This window comes from Lactuca saligna, chromosome 7, assembly GCF_052625555.1.
Source record: "Lactuca saligna cultivar CGN05327 chromosome 7, ASM5262555v1, whole genome shotgun sequence".
NCBI lineage: Eukaryota > Viridiplantae > Streptophyta > Magnoliopsida > Asterales > Asteraceae > Lactuca > Lactuca saligna.
In genome coordinates this window covers 89,932,021-89,952,442 of record NC_136423.1, presented here as the reverse complement: position 1 = coordinate 89,952,442, position 20,422 = coordinate 89,932,021, and the positions used below count along the sequence as shown (strand labels likewise).

Genomic DNA, 20,422 nt, shown 5'->3' with positions numbered 1-20,422 from the left:
CCCCTCTAATGAAGTCAAACCTACAAACTCCAAAAGCGAAAAAGAAGAACCCTAGAATAGGTTTATGCGAAATTTACTAACCCTAGGTGAGGAATTATGAATTTTGTATATATGGGAGATATATATATATATATATATATATATATATATATATATATATATATATATATATATAGAGAGAGAGAGAGAGATAGAGACAGAGACAGAGTGTGTGTGTGTGTATGGAAAAAAATATGAGGGAATCGGTACTAGAATTTGACCCCTAGTAGTCTATTTACAAGCAACTAATGAAACCCTATAGGATACAAACTCTTAGGCTTTATCTTTATCTTATCTGAAAGTTGCCTTATCTCTATCAGAAATGTAGTCAAAACCGTCCATCTAGCTCTCCAGGAGCTTCTGGAATATTCCAGCTAACCTCTTGGATTTATTATATTCAATTCCTTTAATTAATTAAAAATATTAATTGATTACCAAAAAAATTTCTAATTAATTTATTAATTCTTTAATAAATTAATAACTTATTTTCTTCATTTCCTTAATGTTATTTAGATCTTGAGGCCAACCCAAAAAGATCCTGATATTATTAGAAAGAATATCAAAATTGTTAATGACCTTGGACATCATTTGTAACATTCTCCCACTTAGACAAGTTGTTAACTTCTCGCGGTCTTAATATTTCACTAGCAATCAACAGAGTAGTCATCCAATGAATATGTCAAACTTTGATTAGATCAAAATTTTATTCCTTAAGACAAGTGACCAATTATCAAGGTTGTAAAAATCACTCGATGGTCGATTGGTGTTAAGGGATTAATCGGTCTTGACGGAGATTAATCGGGAACCATAGATTATTAATAAAATATTAAAATTAATCAAATATTAATATATCTTAAGAAAAATAAGTACTTCAAAATTAGAAAATAAGAAAATTTGTAATTTGAAATTTTGAAAATATGAAAATATGAACAGTTTGGTATAATATTTGAAATTTTGAAAAGTTGAAACTTTTGGAGTAAAAAAAAAAAGAGTTGATTTTTTTAATCTTTTTAAAATTTATTTTGACATTTTTTGACTTTTGTCGAAATTTTTGAATTTTGTTGACTTTTGTTGACCGATTAATCCCTCCAAACCTGATTAATCCTAAATTTCCAATTAATACCCTAATCATCGACGGTTGGAGAACGCAAAACAATTAATCCATGATTAATCGTCGATTAATCCTGATTTCTGCAACCATGTCAATTATTCATTTATTCTAGATATTTATATAAACATGAGACATGGATAAGGTCAATCTCAATGTTCAACATTCTATTTCCCAATTAACGATTTCTGACTACACGTCAAAGTTCTAAATCGAACACATTAATTTAGTTAGGACTCGACCAAGCACTTTAGATGTCATAATGAAATCATCGAGGGGACCATACATATCGCTTCCCAGTTACGAGAAGGAACAAATAAAATTTGACTACATAGTTTTTGCCTACTCTTCTAATCACACATGGACATACCTTTTATGACTACCAATTACGTATGTCATTAGAGCATACCAATGCACAACAAATTTCACAAACATAACCCAATGTGTATCTCGGTTTGAAGAATAAAATATATTGTCATTTTCAAATTACTCGTGACTAGATCAATGAAGTAATCTCTAAGTGCGAGTTGTTCCAATACTTAAAATCTCTATTTTCAAGTACTCATAAGTCTCAACACAATCTCTATTGCAATGTCTAAACAACTTGTCCAATCAACCAATACTCATAACAATCTTAAATCACTCACTTACTGCCTAGAGTGTGACCGACTGTGAAGATTCGAATATAATTACACATTTAGGAAGTAGGTTCAAAACATGCAAAAAGAAACATAGTATTTGAATTGATACAAATTATTTGCACTGGAAAAGCTCTTTAATATTTAACATCCCAAAATCAAGTTAATTTTTTTTTTCAAAACCATTTCAAATCCATAAGTTCTACACAAACAAAGTTTCCAAAAGTCACAATCATATATCAGAGTATCCCAAAATCATAAATCATATAAAAATACAGGATGATGTGCATGATCACGCCTTCACCTTGCACCTGTCCTCCGAAGTACCTAAAACTGTAAGCCAAAGTTTAGTGAGTTCCCCCAAAGCACCACACGTATTAAGATAAATAAAACATGCCTCGGCCTAATAATTCATTGGACTAGAATGCCAACATGTAACGAGTTCAATCAATCATCGGACTAGAATATCCTAGCCTAATCAATCACTGGACTGGAATGCCTTGGCACAATCAATCATCAGACTGGAATGCCCCAATTTAATTATATTTGAATCCCCACAGTTAGTCAGAATGTTTAACAACCAACTATATTCATGCATAAAAGATTTTCCATATTTGTTCACAGAAGGATGGTTTTCATAACTTTTATGCAAGCCATGGAATTGTATCTGCTTTGATCTCCCTTCCCTAACCAAGTAGCTTCGAACCTTGTAACAGGTTTGTCTCAGATTCCAACTTCTTCATAGACTAATGTAAGCATTATTCAACATGATCAGAGCTTCTTGCTTCCTTTCACTACCTTCGGCTATGTCACACCCCCAAACCAGAACGGCGGAAACGTTCGGGGGCGAATGACGTCATATTCAGTATCATAACAGTTCATAGAAAGGAAAGTACACACCACCATATATATTAAAGTTTCCAAGATGTTTACATAGTTGTATTCATTACATGTTCAAAAGATAAATACATAAACATCATTCAAAAGAAGTAATTAACGCCAGCGCGTTAATCCCAAAAGTTGATTCCCAAACCTGCTTAGCGGTTCCCTGAGAATACAAGTTATTTCAAAGAAAAAGTGTCAACAATTAAGTTGGTGAGTTCATAAGTAGTTTAGAAAAATTAGATGCCATTCCAAAATGGGTGTATGTTTTCCAGAAAACGCAGCATTTCAAATGTAAAGAGTTGTGATTTGTTGTGTTGAAAGTGAATGTATTAGATCCAGAAAATCCCATATTTTCCCTAATGGTTGAGATACGAGTTGTTGTGTTTTCCAAGAAAAACCCTTATTTTCTTATAAAAGTATGAAATGCATATGAATGTTCGTACTATAAGTTGTAAATAAATGCACCAGGAAAATCCCTTATTTTCCTATTAGTTGTTTGGTTTGTATGCAGGAGAAACCCTTGTTTTCCTAACATAAATGGCAGTCTCTAAGACCGAAAATCGCAAGAAACCGACGTTCTCAAAAGTTGTGTCATAGTTTTATATAATAAAACTATACGAAGATCGCATTTGTTAGAGGAAGAATAGTTTTAATAGCTACTCGTTCATAAAAGCATAATACCATAATAATTGTATATCCGATGAGTTTTATAACCATACTAAACATAATATGCCTGTAACAACGTTCTTCAGGCGTCGCAGCGTTATGACAACTGTCACCCCAAAAGACGGACTGTAGCTAACAGTCAGGGCGCGGTATCATGACTTCCCGTATAGATCTATACACATTTGACACGTTCTCCGAACGGGAGACTCTGGTTATAGACAGGACTTGCAGCATTACTTTCTAATAAAGAAAAGTAACATTTGAAGATATACACGTCTCATGGATTCTCAACTAAGCCCGTATTAAAGTGATAGTTTTCTATGCAAAGCTTATCCTTTTTCACAATGTTTGACAAAGCAAAATCATAAGTTTTTAGAATGTATAAAACGACTTAACAATGAAAGTTACTTTGAAATCATTATATACTTTGTATAATGTCTAATGCACACAAAGTATGACAAGAGTTTTCCATAATAGTAATGAGTTCCAAGTGATTTATTCGATAAAACAAGTGAAGTGAAACTTTATAAAATACACGATAATAACCGTATGTTTACTCGTATTCCCCCCCTAAAAGAGTATAAAAGCATTTAAAATGTATTTAAAGTGTGTTTGAAAGGGGTATGAACTCACTTGATTGAAGTGGTTGATTTGAAGTAGTCGAGAGAAGAATCGAGCAGAACTTCGACAGGAAGAGTTGAAAACGCGGAATATCTCGAGATTCTTGGGAATCTCGGGAATCTCAGGAACACAAAACCTTCCTTCGGGACTTGAAGGTGAAAACCGGGGCTTCGGGAGGGTCTCGGGGGCTTAAACGCAGAGTTTCGGCGCGAGAAAGAAAAGGAATTGAGCAATGGAGCTCGGAACCCTTGAAATCTACTTATAGGGGTGTTTCTGGGGTGTGCCACGTCGTGGAAAGTGATGGCCACGTCGTGGGGAGTCAAGCTTATCCTCTTCCATTGATTGGACGCCCTCAGTCACTTGCCGGGTCGCGGCAAGCTTGTGCCACGTCGTGGCAAGCCTGACAGCCTCGGATTTCAGACCTCGAACTTGTAAAATCCATAACTTTCGCGTACGAGCTCCGTTTTTGACGTTCTTTATATGCACGCGTAGCTAAAAACATGATCTACAACTCTCGTTTAGACTTCATTGGCAAATTCTGACTTTATTTTTAATTATTTATTTTTAACGGGCCGGGACGCGATAATTCCGTTAGAAATCCATAACTTCTTCATCCGATGTCCGTTTTCGTCAGACTTTTCATCGTTGCGCTACTAATGTTGAGACCTTAGATTCTCATTTAGGTTGTTTTGGTCAAAAGTATCTTGAGCTCTATTTCGAGTTTTTAGCTGTCTACTGCTATACCCGAATCTTGGAAAAATCATAACTTTCTCATACGAAGTCAGATTTGGACGTTCTTTTTATGTACGCTCACGGTTTGAGGTTATCTATAACTTTAATTTAGATAATTAAGGCTAAAAACTATTGTATTGAAACTTCGCGATTTTCGTTTAATCGGTGTTGCCGGTTTTGCCGAGAATCTTCGGTTGGTCATAACTTCTTCGTTATAACTCGGATTTTAGGGTTCTTTATATGTACGAAAACCTTGATACGATTCCTACTACTTTATTTAACCGAAATAAGATTTTAGGAAAGTTATATTTTGACCTAAATTTGATTGGTTTTACATTATATAGTCTCGAAATATCGGGTTGTCACAGGCTATCAGCAGCATTCCCAAAATGAATATTGCATCCAACTTCCCCTTATCGGCTGCATCTTGAAGCAACTGTTTCCCTGCTTCATCTTCTCCTAAGAAAAAATACTTCGCCTGAAAAAATACATTAAGTAATCATACAATTTTAATATAAACAAATACAAATACAGAAAACAAATTGCATGTGTAATTAATAGAATGCATAAAAAAGAGTATAATTCCATTTTTGATGAGTATAAGTGGGTTGTTCAAGTTTCTACATCTACACATGACTTCATCCATATCAACACTAAATGAACAAAACCTTAATTGATATGTGTCCATGGTTTTATATATTGCTTTTGATGTTGCAAAATCACTAAAGATTTTGCAAGTATAATTTACAAATTAACAAAATTCATCTATTAAACACAAAATAAACTACATATACAAATATAATGTGACATCCAAGACTTTAGGGCAAAAATTATAACCATCCGTTTTACTGTGAATCTCGTGATAATATGACTTATTGAGTTTTAGTGCATCTAAAATAAAATAAATAAATTTATTTCAATTATTATATGATGTCAGATGATACCTTACTTCCAAATGTTTAAACTGTAAACCCAATCAAACCGCTTAAACCGCAATGCTAATTAATGCGTTTGAAAAACTGAAATTTTGCATTAAGCAGTTTTGAGCAAAACAAACGTTAAAATATTATATTACATATTCCCCTATTTTAAAAAATATAAAGAACGTCCAAAACGAAGTTTGTATTCAAAAGATACGACGGTTTTAAGAAAACAAATAGTAAAACATTATTTTTCTTTAATCACGTAAAACCGAATTAATTCGATGAGACACCTACGCATTGCCGGTGGAATTTTTGAGAACTTTTTTGGAATCAAACTATAGTATGTTATTTAATTTCACACTCGAAATATTTTTAACAAAATTATTTACAAAAGTCATGCAAACGGACACCGCGAGCCGTTTAGACGCGAAACCTCAAACGTAATTTCCCGGGGTTACATAACGCCAAAAATTAATCTTTTTGATGTTCCGAAATCCTTGAATTAAACTCTATCTAACGGTATTTTCAAAAAAAAATCTTGACTTTCGGATTCCGACGCACCCGGTTTTGTGTGTTTTTGGGTATTTAATGGCGGTATAACCCCATGTGGAATCCACATATGGTTCTAGAAGCTAAAAAATAATCAGATTTTCTTTGCCTTGTGCTTCTTCCCCATGTTTTCTTCATCCCCTCTTCTTTTTTATGTACAAGCTTCTCCAAAAGGTACAAAAATAAGTTGGAAGCTGTTGGAATTAATTGGCTCATTTACCATATTCACGTGACATGCACTTGGGTATTGGAATAAAGAATATTTAGTTTAAGTTTTATGTCTTTAGTTATTGATTTTATTAGTTTAGAATTGGTATACTCCTTTGACCGATTTGCAAGGAGGTATACGTTAGAGAGTGGGTCTTTAGGTGTAGTAAAAATAGGAGTCTTTTATTGTTGCATGTTGTAGTCAGTAGGCTATTTAAAGCCTTTAGAGTTAATGAATAAAGTAATCACAGTTTTCTTTTTCTCAGTTTTCTTCCAATGCATAGTTAGAACAGTCTTTTTTCTTATCTCCCTCTTCTTTCTGTCGTGATACCTGAGTATTAAACAAACACATTCTATTTCCTTTGGCTTTCATATCTAACATTTGGTATCAGAGCCCCAGGCTCGGTTGAGGGTTTGAGTGGTTCTTGATTGCAAAAAAAAAAAAAAGAAAAAAAGAAGGTGCAACATCCTTCCTTGATCAAATCTGTTCTAGAAGCCTAACCAGAAGCAGAAAGACAAGCAGAAAAAATCAGAACGGGTGGGGTTTTTGGTGTGGCTTGTTTGCGGGTAAAGAAAACAGAAGAAACAGTCGTTTGGTTTTCTTGACCGGTGGAAGAGGAGTCTTAAGACGTATTTGATCGGAAAAGGTTGGTGCTGTTACAACTCACAGTAAAAAAATGGCCTTGGTACCTAGAGAAGGAAGTTCGATGTCATACCAAGTTCCGGTCTCGACCTCGACGAATTATCCTGTGTGGGCAGTCAGAATCAAATCAATTATGGATGCTCATGGTATATGGGAAACAGTGGAACCGAGACAATTGCATGGAGATTCGGATCCAAAGAAGAAGAAACAAGCTCTTGCTTTCTTGTTTTAAGCTATATCAGAAGACATGGTCTTGCAAATGGCTGATTACACCGATCCAAAACAGGTGTAGGATGGATTGAAGACTCGCTATTTGGGTGTGAATCGGGTGAGAGTTGCTTGCTTGCAGCATTGAAGAGGGAGCTTGAAAGCTTGCGTATGAATGATGGCGAAACAGTGGATGAGTTTGTGTCAAAATTGACCGGTCTAGCCTCAAAAGCAAGATCTCTAGGTTACGAGCTTGAAGAAGTTGATTTGGTGAAAAGATTTCTTGATTCAATGCCTAAGTCATTTCTCCAAATTGTGGCTTCAATCGAGCAATGTTTTGATTTGGAGTCAATGCTTTTTGATGAAGCTGTTGGAAGACTAAAGGCTTACGAGGAGCGTTTAAAAGGGACGGAGAAAACTGAAGGCATTCAAGGCGGTTTACTTTTGGCTAGTGAAGAAAAAACGCACGTATGTAAGCATTGTGGTAACGGAGGCTCAAGTCGGAATGGCTTTGGATGTGGCCGGGGAAGAGGTCGTGGGTCCGTGAATGGTTGAGATGGCAATGAGTGTTACCGGGATAAAAGCCACGTGAAATGTTACAAGTGTGGTGAACTTGGTCACTTCAATAATGAATGTCCTATGTGGGAGAAAGAAGAAGCTAATTTGATCGAAAACGAACCGGCATTATTGTGAATAGAATTGGTAAATAGCCAATTAAGTGGGTGATTGTTGGAATTAATTTGCTCATTTACCATATTCATGTGACATGCACTTGGGTATTGGAATAAAGAATATTTAGTTGAAGTTTTATGTCTTTAGTTATTGATTTTATTAGTTTAGAATTGGTATGCTCCTTTGACTGATTTGCAAGAAGGTATACGTTAGAGAGTTGATCTTTAGATGTAGTAAAAATAGGAGTTTTTTATTCCTACTTTTGTGTTGCACGTTGTAGGCAGGCTATTTAAAACCTTTAGAGTTAATGAATAAAGTAATCACAGTTTTCTTTTTCTGTGTTTTCTTCCAATGCATAGTTAGAAAAGTCATTTTTCTTATCTCTCTTTTTTCTGTCGTGATAACTGAGTATTAAACAAACACATTCTATTTCCTTTGGCTTTCATATCTAACAGAAGCATGGCACTTCAAAGCTTGTATGTGTGCATTCTTGGCTATAAAAGGAAGCTCATATCACCTCTAAAATCACACGTCCACCTTCAGCTTCTCTTCTCTATCTCTAAAGATCACTATCTCTCTCTAAAACCACCCTCCATCTCTTTCCTAGTTTACCACCAAGAACACCCACTACCATCACCTTATATCCAGGGGCGGACTTAGGCGTGGTCCACGGTGGCACCGACAACCCCTAATTTTTCCGGCCGCAGTGGAAAATTTTTTGAAAATTTTCCTGCTTATATCACCCTAAACCACCAAAAACCACCACCAAAACCATCAAACACCTCCCTTACACCTTCTCAGCCTCTCACCCATCGAGTTTTATGCAAAAAGAAAGGAGAAAATAGGGCAGCAACCACCTACGACTACCCCACTGCCACCATTTCATAACCCACTGCCACCACCAGGAAACCCCAACTCCAACCTGTGTTTGCTCCTGAATTCAGTCCCCAAGAGTCTCTCCACTTCCCATTCATTGAAACCCACCATTACGAGCAAGAAACAGATGGCAGAAGACCACCGGTGTGGCCTCCTGCCACCTCCGTCACTCCTCTGTTGCAGCGCTGGCCACCACCTCCCCTAAATTGCTACTGCATCCCTTGTAAGTCCATTCTGCCTCTCTTGAATCGTTGTGTATCGCCGAGAATCACAGGGACCATCGAAAAGATTTTTTTGTTTCTTTTTTTGTCTTCGTCGTCAACTGGAAACGGGATCAGGAGGATAACCTCCTCCTGATTCATGTTTTTGATCAAACTATAATGTAATTTAGATAGATATGACCCCTCAACTTTGAATTTGTCCATCATTAGTCCCTCCCTCTCAAAAATTGTCTTCAAATCTAGTCCTAAACCAATGAAACTTCAATTAAAATGTTCAATATGCAACCCCCCCCCTCCCCCCCCCCCCCCCCCCCCAAATTTGGAAAAAAACTTCCAAGTTAACCAGATTTTAATATAAATTTATTTATAAAAAAAATTTATATATTTTATTTATTGTAACATCCCGGAATTCAGGTATATTCCTTTGATCCCTTTTCTTTCCCCAAGTTGTCATAAATAGTCCTTGAAGGAAGGGTTTGGCTTTTGAGTACGCTGGGCATAAGGGAGAGTACGTTGCACGTACTCATGAGCGTGTTCTTGACGTGGAGTCTACCCAGTATGCTGGGCGTACTAGGCCGAGTACGTGGGGGGTAGGGTGCAATCACCCCGTTATCAGTGTATTAGGTTGAGTACACAGGGTGTAGGGTGCAATCAGCCCGTTATCCCAGTACGTGTGGCGTAGGGTGCAATCAGCCCGTTATCATAGTAGTGGTCAAGTACGCCTAGCGTAAGGATCTGGTACGCGCCACGTACTCCGTAAGGTTGACTTTTAGGGTTAAGTCAACAAGTGGACTTATGGACCATTGGAGGGGGTAAAATGGTCTTTTACCCTTCTGAGAAAGCATAGGAAGGGATTAGTCTAGCCTTTGAGAGCCATTATTAATTAGAGATGATATTTATATATGATTATTCGGAGGCTAGATAAGTGTTTTGAGTTCGAGGCCATTCAAATTTACCGAGGTGAGTCTTCTCACTATACATTACCTAGGGTGGTATCTATGTGTGGATCGGAAGGTCATACGTGTTTGCTTGAGATTATGTGTTTTGTGATTATATATGCTATGTGCTATTCTGACGGGACCGGAGGGTCCAATGATTTACGAGGCCAGAAGGTCCTCAATCAGATTGGATCGGAGGGTCCTACGAGCTAGACCGGACCAGAGGGTCCAACAAGCTATGGGACTAGAGGGTCCTGCCGAGACACATTGACCAAAGGATCGTACAGAGTATAGCCTCGAGTGGCAAATTGTTGTATGTGGTATTTTGGGGAACTCACTAAGCATTCGTGCTTACCGTGTTATGTGTTATGTGTTTCAGGTAGCCCCGGAGGATCGTGGAAAGGCACCGGTGTGATTGTATACACACTCGGGATTTGGAGTTATGTTTGTGGATCCTGGATTTGAACAAATATTTTGAAAACTTGTATTGATTTTTGAGAATTAATGTTGAGACATGTGTTTTATTACTATTAATAATGAAAATTTTGGTTTGAAAAATAATGTCGTTACAAGTTGGTATCAGAGCCTTGGTTTGAGGGATTCGGATACACCTTCGGGCATATCTGAACTCAAACTGAGGATTTGAGAAAAGTTTTCAAAATAAATGATTTTTCTAAAAAGAGTAAAAGATTCAAAAGCGCTGAAAAGAGCAGTGTGTACAATCAGCTAGTGCCTGAACGGTGATTTCCCAAAATACCCTTACATTATGTGCAATGAGATATTATGAGATGTGTTATGCAAGCTAGAGTAGGATAGTATTCATATTTAGGACTAGAGTGGCCTGATTTGTGATGCCTTAGCCTAGGAATTACTGCTATTGTGAAGTACTTCGAGTGTGAGTAGGTAGCAGAGAGGAGCTTATGAGAGGTCTACTGAAGGGTAGCCTGCATTCAGCAAGATATAGAGTACTTGCGATCTGGGATCCTAGGAGGAGGACTTGGGGTGAATGTTGATGTGGTGTGGAGGGTAGTATAGGGCCCGTACTACTGGAAACACCGGGTCAGTAAGCAGCCCAAGTAAGAATCCTTAGGGTGCTAAGGAACAACTAGGGTTGAGTGGTCGAGTGCGAGGATACTCGAGCGAGTTTCTAATTTCTTTTGTGTTGTGTTTTATAGGCATCATGGTGGGTACGCACCACACTCCAGGGAGCATTAGTGTTAGCGATGATGAGATTCGTAGAATGATTCACGATGAGGTGGCTGCAGCCATTTGAGCTGAGATAACAGAGATGTTTGAGTCTATTAAGACCTCGTTGATTGAGACATTTGATGAGCGGTACGCTGCTCTTACCGATGTTGTTGTTGCTGCGGCCACCGCAACCGTTGCTGCTGCTAGGCCACAAGGGGGTGACTCGTTGCTATACCGGGAGTTCAGCAACATGAAGCCACTAGATTTTGATGGGACTCAGGATCCGATAGCAGCGATGAGATAGATTTATGATATTGAGGGATGCTTCTACACGTGTTCTTGTCCGAAGCATCTGAGAGTACAGTTCACGCTGAACCAGCTTCGCTTGGGAGCGAAGGATTGGTGGAAGTTTGTGACAGCTGACTTTTCTACTACAGAGCTTACCGTGGTGACTTGGGAGAGGTTCACCACCATGTTTCGAGTTGAGTACGATCCCCCAGTGGAGAGGGAACTGATGGCCCAGGAGTTCTTATCCCTCAAGCAGGGGACTGAGTCTGTGACTACGATCACCCGAATGTTTCATGAGAGGATGTTGTTTTTCCCTGAGCACGTGTCTACAGAGTAGGCACGTATGAGCCAATATATGAGTATTTTGAGGAGAGACATTCATGAGTTCGTGGAGAACTCAACATACCGAACATTTTCTGAGCTCCAGGAAAATGCTCGGAAGAGGGAGATTGAGCTGGAGACTCAGACCAGGGAGGAGGCAGAGTCTCAGAGGAGGGACAGGCGGTCGACACAATCTCAATCGGCAGCCAAGCGGGCAAAACCCATTGATGCGAGATCGGGAGGTCAGAAGGGTCCCACTTGTGGGAAGTGCAGCAAGATCCATGATGGATCTTACAGATCAGGGGTGTGTTACAAATGCAGGAAGGAAGGGCATATCACGAGGGATTTCCCCAAGGGATTTTCAGTTTGCTTTAATTGCAACCAGACTAGCCATCGAAGGCCGAGTGCCCGCAGTTACTTCAGGGATCAGTGCAAGGATTTACGACTTCTACTACTCGAGCTTCATAGGGGCGGCCAGTGAAGGCTGAGGCACCGAAGGCTCGCGACAGATCCTTCCAGTTGACAGCGGAGGAGGTCCGCGCAACACCTGATGTTGTGGCTGGTATGTGATCTTTTACTTATTCTTATATATATATATATATATATATATATATATATATATATAATGCTTATATGTGGTATGCTTAGGTACCTTTATTGTGAGTTTTGTACCTGCTTTAGTGTTGTTTGACTCGGGTGCAAGTCGATCTTTCATATCGCTAGCATTTAGTCGTCACATCAGTAGCCGACGTGAGGCCTTGATTTGAACTCTGACAGTCTCCATAGCTGCTGAGCATGTTGTCTTTGCGACTGATGTGATTCGGGGATGTGTGCTTTAGATTTTTGGAGTCGAGTTTCCGATAGATTTGGTGCCTATCGCGATGGGGGATCTCTGTGTCATCGTGGGCATGGACTGGTTGAGCCGATTCGAAGCCATGATCGACTATGAGCATCAACTGGTGACCATCTGAAACCCTAGTGGGGGAGTACTTATGGTATTCGGCGAGGGTACCCGATATGGGTCAGCATTTTGTTCGGCTGCACGGGCGAGGCAGAGCATGCAGCAGGGTTGCATGGGTTTTCTAGCGTATGTGTCGGAGGATGTTATGGAGGGATCGAGTATTGTCACTGACATTCCGGTGGTTAGCGAGTTTTCGTATGTTTTCCCCGAGGGGTTACCGGGTGTGCCTCCCGAGAGGCAGGTAGAGTTTCACATTGATTTGCTTCCAGGGGCGGCACCTATCGCCAAGACACCCTATCGCCTTGCGCCTCCAGAAACGCAGGAGTTATTCTCACAGCTTCAAGAGTTGTTGGGAAAGGGATTTATTCGGCTGAGTAGCTCGCCGTGGGGAGCACCAATCCTTTTTGTCAAGAAAAAGGATGGTAGGCATCGGATGTGTATTGATTACCGGGAGTTGAACAAGCTAACGGTCAATAACCGTTATCCACTCCCAAGGATCGACGACCTATTCGATCAGTTGCAGGGTGCATCTTGGTTTTCCAAGATTGATTTGAGGTCTGGGTATCATCAGATGAGGGTTCGTGAGGAGGATATTCAGAAGTGAGCATTTAGAACTCATTATGAGGATTACGAGTTCGTGGTGATGCCTTTCGGGCTCACCAATGCACTGGCAGCATTCATGGATCTCATGAACCGAGTATGCAGACCTATGTTCAGTGATCGTGTTCATTGACGATATTTTGGTGTATTCAAGTCTAGAGAGCAGCATGAGGAGCATTTGAGAGAGGTTCTTGAAGTATTGAGATCGGAGAGGCTTTATGCCAAATTCTCCAAGTGTGATTTCTGGTTACGAGAGGTCCAATTTTTGGGACACCTCGTTAATCAGAATAGGATTTTGATCGAACCGGACAAGATTGAGGCGGTTATGAGTTGGGAGGTGTGAGATCCCCCACTAAGATCAGGAGTTTTCTGGGGTTAGCTGGCTACCATCGGAGTTTTATCAGAGATTTTTCCAAGATTTTTGTTCCTCTCACCAAGTTAACCCGGAAGGGTGTTAATTTTGTTTGGGGTCCCAATCAGCAGACCTCATTTGAGACTCTTCACCAGAGGTTGTGCGAAGCTCCAGTGTTAGCTATTCCTGAGGGAATGGAGGACTTTGTGGTCTATTGTGATGCATATATATATCAGGGTTAGGTGTATTGCTTATCCAGAGGGGGCATGTGATAGCATATGCATCGAGGTAGCTGAAGCCTAATGAGATGAGGTATCCTACCCACGATTTAAAGTTGGGGATAGTGGTGCTCCCTCTCAAGATCTGGCGCTATTACTTGTATGGGGTTCAGTGAACCATCTACACGGACCACAAGAGCTTTAGGTATCTGATGGATCAGCCTAACCTAAATATGCGGCAGAGGAAATGGTTGGACGTGGTAAAAGATTACAATTATGAGATTTTGTATCACCCGAGCAAGGCTAACGTGGTAGTTGATGCCCTGACCCGCAAGTCGAAGAGTGCCCCGATTCGGGATATATGCATGAGGATGAGAGTGATGACTCCAGTGTTGGATATCATACGAAAGGCCCAGGCAGAGGCCGTGAGACCAGAGAACCGCAAAAAGGAGCGGGTGATCGGCCAGGTATCCGAGTTTGTGGTGGATAGTTGGGGGCTTATGACCTTTTGAGGTTAGATTTGGGTGCCTTATATGGGCGAAGCTCATAGTACTTTGATGGAGGAGGCGCATAGATCGAGATTTTCAGTCCATCCCAGGGCCACTAAGATGTATTTGGATCTAAAGAGAGACTATTGGCGGCCCTGTATGAAGAATGATGTAGTGTGGGTAGTAGAGAGGTGTCTAACCTGCCACCGGGTCAAGCCAGAGCACCAGCATCCTCATGGTCCATTGCAGCCTTTGTAGATTCCCCAGTGGAATTAGGAGCAAATCATGATGGACTTTATCACCAAATTTTCGAGGACGGTGCGTAGGGTTGACACGATCTGGGTGATTGTAGATCGATTAACAAAGATTTCTCACTTCCTTGCTATCACTGAGAGCTCTTCTGCTGAGAGGCTGGAAGAGATTTATGTGCGAGAGGTGGTAGCCCGGCATGGAGTGCCGACATCCATAGTTTCGGATCCGGATGTGCTTTTTACTTCCAGATTCTGGAAGATGTTCCATGAGGAGTTGGGAGCGCGATTGCATTTTAGTACCGCCTACCACTCGCAGACAGACGAACAGAGTGAACGGACGATCCAGACACTCGAGGTCATGCTTCAGGCATGCGTTATGGATTTCGGTGGGAGTTGGGACTCATACCTACCTTTGGCTGAGTTTTCCTATAACAACAGCCACCACTCAAGCATCGGTATGCCTCCTTTTGATCTTCTTTATGGGAGGAGGTGTTGCACTCCCATCTCCTAGGGAGAGGTAGGGAAGAGAGTTATGGGTAGCACTGAGATTGTGTCGAAGACGACCGAGCAGATTTAGCAGGTCAGACAGAGGTTGCAAACGGCTCAGAGTCGTCAGAAGAGCTACACGGATAGGCAACGATCCGAGCTTGAGTTCCAGGTTGGAGACTTTGTGCTTCTGAAAGTTTCCCCATGGAAAGGAGTGATCTGGTTTAGGAAACAGGGCAAGTTGGGGCCTCAATATATTGGACCTTTCAGGGTGATTTCCAGGGTTGACACGGTTGCACACCAGCTGGAGCTACCTGAGGAGTTGAGCCAGATCCGTAGCATCTTCCACGTGTCCCAGTTGCGGAAGTGTGTGGTTGATGAGATGGCGGTAGTACCATTAGAGGACATTCAGATGGATGCGAGCCTGAATTACATCTAGAGACCGATCGCGATCCTAGATCGGAGGTGAAGTTTCTGAGGAACAAGGAAGTGCCTCTGGTTTAGGTCCAGTGGCAGCACCGGAAGGGGGTCTGATTTGACTTGGGAACCAGAGCCGGAGATACGGGAGCAGTACCCCAAGTTATTTGTGGAGCAACACTTCAAGGGAGAACTCAGATTCTAGTGGGGGAGAATTGTAACATCCCGAAATTCAGGTATATTCCTTTGATCCTTTTTATTTCCCCAAGTTATCACAATTAGTCCTTAAAGGAAGGGTTTGGCTTTTGAGTACACTAGGTGTAAGGGAGAGTACGTTGCGTGTACTCATGAGCGTGTTCTTGACGTGGAGTCTACCCAGTACGATGCGCGTACCATAGTGTCAGTTGGGCGTACTAGGTCCAGATGGAAACCCTAATTGTGGGGGTGAGCCTTATATAAGGAATGGTTTGGCCTCACTTTTAGCCACCATTTCCAGAAAGCAAAACCCTAAGTGTGCCAAACCCTCGTTCTAGATCTTTTGTGTGTGTGTGTGTTTGAGCTTGATAGTGTTCTTGTGTGCCTTTGAAGAGAAGAAGGTGACATAAAACAAGCTAGAGTGGAGTATAATCCTTGGATCTGATCTTTGTAGAGGTTAGAGCATCAGTTGGAGGTAAAAAGCTTAAAGCTTTCTCAGCCTTTTTGATTTGTGGATTATGGGCCATTTCTAGGGTTTATGTCCCAAAGGTGCAGACTTTATGAGCAAAGGGAGCTCCATAGACCTTGATCTATCCTTATAGATCCATAAAAATTCGACCTTGGATTTTAGGAGTGAGCCATACATGAGATATGTGCTCTTGAGTGAAGAAAGTGGTGTGTTTTGGTTGATGGTGATCTTTACAGCCATGCAAAGGCATAAAGTCCTCGACTTTATGGATTAGGAGGCTGTAGGGGTCCAGATCTGTATTTTGAGTCGAGGTTTTAACTAATTAAGAACATAAATGAGATAATAGTGAAACTAGGACGTACGTTGAGCGTAAACCCCAGTACGCGAGGCGTAGGGTGCAATCAGCTTGTTATCAGCATAGTGGTCTAATACGCCTAGCGTAGGGATCTGGTACGCAATGCGTACTCCTTAAGGTTGACTTTCGTTGACTTTTAGGGTTAAGTCAACAAGTGGACTTTTGGACAATTGTAGGGGTAAAATGGTCTTTTACCCTTCTAAGAAAGCATAGGAAGGGATTAGTCTAGCCTTTGAGAGCCATTATTAATTAGAGATAATTTCTATATATGATTAGGCGGAGGCTAGATTAGTGGTTTGAGTTCAAGATCATTCAAGTTTACCGAGGTGAGTCTTCTCACTATACATTACCTAGGGTGGTATCTATGTGTGGACCGGAAGGTCATACGTGTTTGCTTGAGATTATGTGTTTTGTGATTATGTATGCTATGTGTTATTCTGATGGTACCGGAGGGTCCAACGATTTACGAGACCAGAGGGTCCTCAACCAGACCGGACCGGAGGGTCCAACGAGCTAAACTGGACCAGAGTGTCCAACGAGCTACACGACTGGAGGATCCCGCTGAGACACATTGATTAGAGGGTCGTACATAGTATAGCCTCGAGTGGTAAATTGTTGTATGTGGTATTTTGGGGAACTCGCTAAGCACTCGTGCTTACCGTGTTATGTGTTTCAAGTACCCCGGAGGATCGCAGGATGGCACCAGCGTGATCGTACACACACTCAGGATTTGGAATTATCTTTGTGGATACTGGATTTGAACAATTATTTTGAAAACTTGTGTTGATTTTTGAGAATTAATGTTGAGACATGTGTTTTATTAATATTAAAAATGAAAATTTTGGTTTGAAAAATCATGTCGTTAATTATCTATTTTACACTAAATAAAACATCGGATTATTAAATTTTTTTCAAAATATTTATTATATTTGAAAATAAATTAATTTTGGATTTATTTACAAATTTTGGAATTTATTAAAATAAGTTTTTAGATAAAATTTATCTAAATAATTATTTAAATAAATTTTAAAATAATAAAACTTGGAAAATTGATAAGTCATTATACTTAGTCTAAAATACCCAATCATTTCCACATATTAATTTATGATATTATTTCATTATGAAACTAAATTATCACGGAATATCGCGTTCACGACAATACATCTCTATTTTCTTGCATCCATTCTTGAAAACCAATCGCCAATCGTACATTAAGGTGAGTGATATTGACACACTTTGTTCATACAAACAACATCATCATCTTTATGCAATATAAATCACACAAAAATATTATTTATCACTCTTCTACTCATGGTACGGGGAATTTGGTTTGACATCCCGAAATTTATTCCGTTACTGTAACCCACTTCTATTAATAAAATTTAATTTTTATTAAATTTTCCGTCAGCTTCTTGGGTTAAGTAAATCAATTAGGGTTATTGTCATAATTTCATACGTGTCGGAAAAGGAAAAATCACGCGAAAAACCCTCGATTCCCTCGAAAATCCACGAGTTCACGGCGAAGGCGAGTTTACGACCGTAAACTCGTGTACGACCGTAAACTCTGTTTGCGGTTGGTGCCTGGCGGACCCCCCACCCCTGGCCGTAAACTCACCCTATATAAGGGTTGAGTGGCCTCCATTTCAGCCATTTTCACCCTCTAAGAAGCTTTCTCTCTCTAATCTCTCTCTACAATTCCGGGTTTTGATCCAGAACCATCAAGAAGGTAAGTGATTCATCCCCTTCCTTGTGTTTTAATCCCTTCTAAGTGATGAATCCATGTTTTCATTCCATGAAATCTCATCTTTGCTAGATATTCTCTCACACCAAGAACACACACTAGTGTGTGGAGGCTAAAAACCTCATTCCAAGCCTCTTTTAGTAAGTAACTATCCTCCATCCTTGATGTTTATTGGAAACCACTGATTTTTGACCTAGAATCGACCCAAATCATGAACTCAGAATGAGTTTACGGCCGTACACCCATCAAAGGTCGTAAACTCCATTTTAGGTTGAATATTGGCCTTTAAACCCTACTTTGAGCTTTGTACAAGACTTAGAATAATTCCAAGAGGCTCGAAAGGACCTTGAAACACTTAAAATCACACATCTCGTCCAGTGTTTACGACCGTAAACCCTTGGGCCATAAACTCTTAGACCGCAAATCCATGGGCCGTAAACCCATGGACCGCAAACCCAGTTCACGGTCGTAAACTCCCTTTACGGCCGTAAACAACTCATTCATGGGAAAAAGTCTTTTCCTTGATCCAACCAATTCCCGATGACATTCCTTAACCAAAACCAAGTGTTTATCTAACACTTGTCTAACGAAATCGCTAATTTAAATATGCATATGTATTCATTTAATACTAGGATTTCCGTTAAGTGCAACATTCAGCAACCCAAGAATCGTCCCGTTCAGTCCTCTGCATCCAACCAACTGTGAGTTCATACCCCTACACTTTTCCGAATTTTTCATGTTTTCAGGGGAGGGGAATACAAGCTAAACATAAAGGTTTTCATAAAAACTGATGCAATTACAACAGTTTTCTATCGAACGTTTAGATACAATTATCCCTTTTATATTATGTTGAGCATAAGGAATATTTTCAAATCATAATTTCATAGTTTCAAAACCTTACACGAACGTAACAAACCATTCAAACTATAATAGGTATAGTTTGGGATTTTCATTACCAGTCTTACATATTCAAACTCCATGCAAAGTCAAACATATAAACTATGACAGATTTAGTTTATCCATTACTACGAATACGAAATTTGAGTATTTTACTTAATAATTATTTTGTGTATAATTATTCATACTTTGCACCGTTACAAACGATTTCGAACTCGAGAACGACCGAACAACACGTAAACTAGTTAATACAAGCTTGTGAGACTTATCTTCGTTATGCCCCTCGGGTACCAATAAATCCTCTCCGGTAGTATAATCAGAGTCTCCTGGAGGGAGAGCGTGAAATTTGTGGATAGATCTATTCGGGAACGACAATCCCACACCTGAACTGTTAGCTACAGTTAGGCGGGCACGCCTGGGGTGACAAATTTTGTAATCGTACGATGCCTGAAGAACGTCAAGGAGGTCACTGGTTTTTTTTTTTTAAATACTTATACGTTATAAGTAAACAAAATCATTTTAAACATCAATATTTACATATGTTATGTTGTTAAAATTATACAACTAATAAAAATAACATATACATTTCGACTACAAATGTGCTATGAATGCATAGACTGTTATCAACTTGGTAATTTCAATATACCTCATACATACACAAAAATATATAAGTTTATATATTTATACAGGTTATAGAAGTTGTATCTTAGGCTCTTATATGTGCTGGTGTACACTACCCTAAGTTTTATCAACTGTTTAAACAAGTATCATACATTTTTGCGTTTACGCTTATCAAATATACTTGTTATTCATCCGTTTATCCGTATCTGTGTTTGTTAAGTACAACCTAGGCAAATAACTTTATATATATATATATATATATATATATATATATATATATATATATATATATATATGTATGTCTGTTTATCCGTTATCTGCACAACTTTGTCACTATAAACTTTAACCATATTTCATTATCTAGAAACAACAATTTATATTTCTATCTTTATCAAATATTTCCAAACACAGTTTTACTTACAACAAAGGCAATACTTTTTGGATTATATTAAAAGTATCACTATTTTAGAAAACCTGAGACACTCACCAACCTTTGTGTTGACCCTCACACTTTCATGTATTCTCAAGAGATCATTAGACAAACGTTCAGACAGAAGACTGGTCATGGATTATAGACGACCTAGCTATCTAGTTTTTTTTTTTTATTTTCTTACCTATTTAAGGTAACTACTGTACTATTATTATCTGT

At 39.5% G+C, this 20,422-nt stretch overlaps 1 protein-coding gene across 1 annotated transcript; it reads left to right on the top strand.

Moving 5' to 3' along the window:
• Window positions 1–7,144: 7,144 nt before the first annotated feature.
• LOC145007112 (uncharacterized) lies at window positions 7,145–7,773 on the top strand. Its single transcript, XM_078966100.1, has 2 exons — window positions 7,145–7,157; window positions 7,298–7,773. Exons 1-2 carry the CDS (start codon window positions 7,145–7,147, stop codon window positions 7,771–7,773), a joined length of 489 nt encoding a protein of 162 aa, XP_078822226.1.
• The last annotated feature ends 12,649 nt before the right edge of the window (window positions 7,774–20,422 follow it).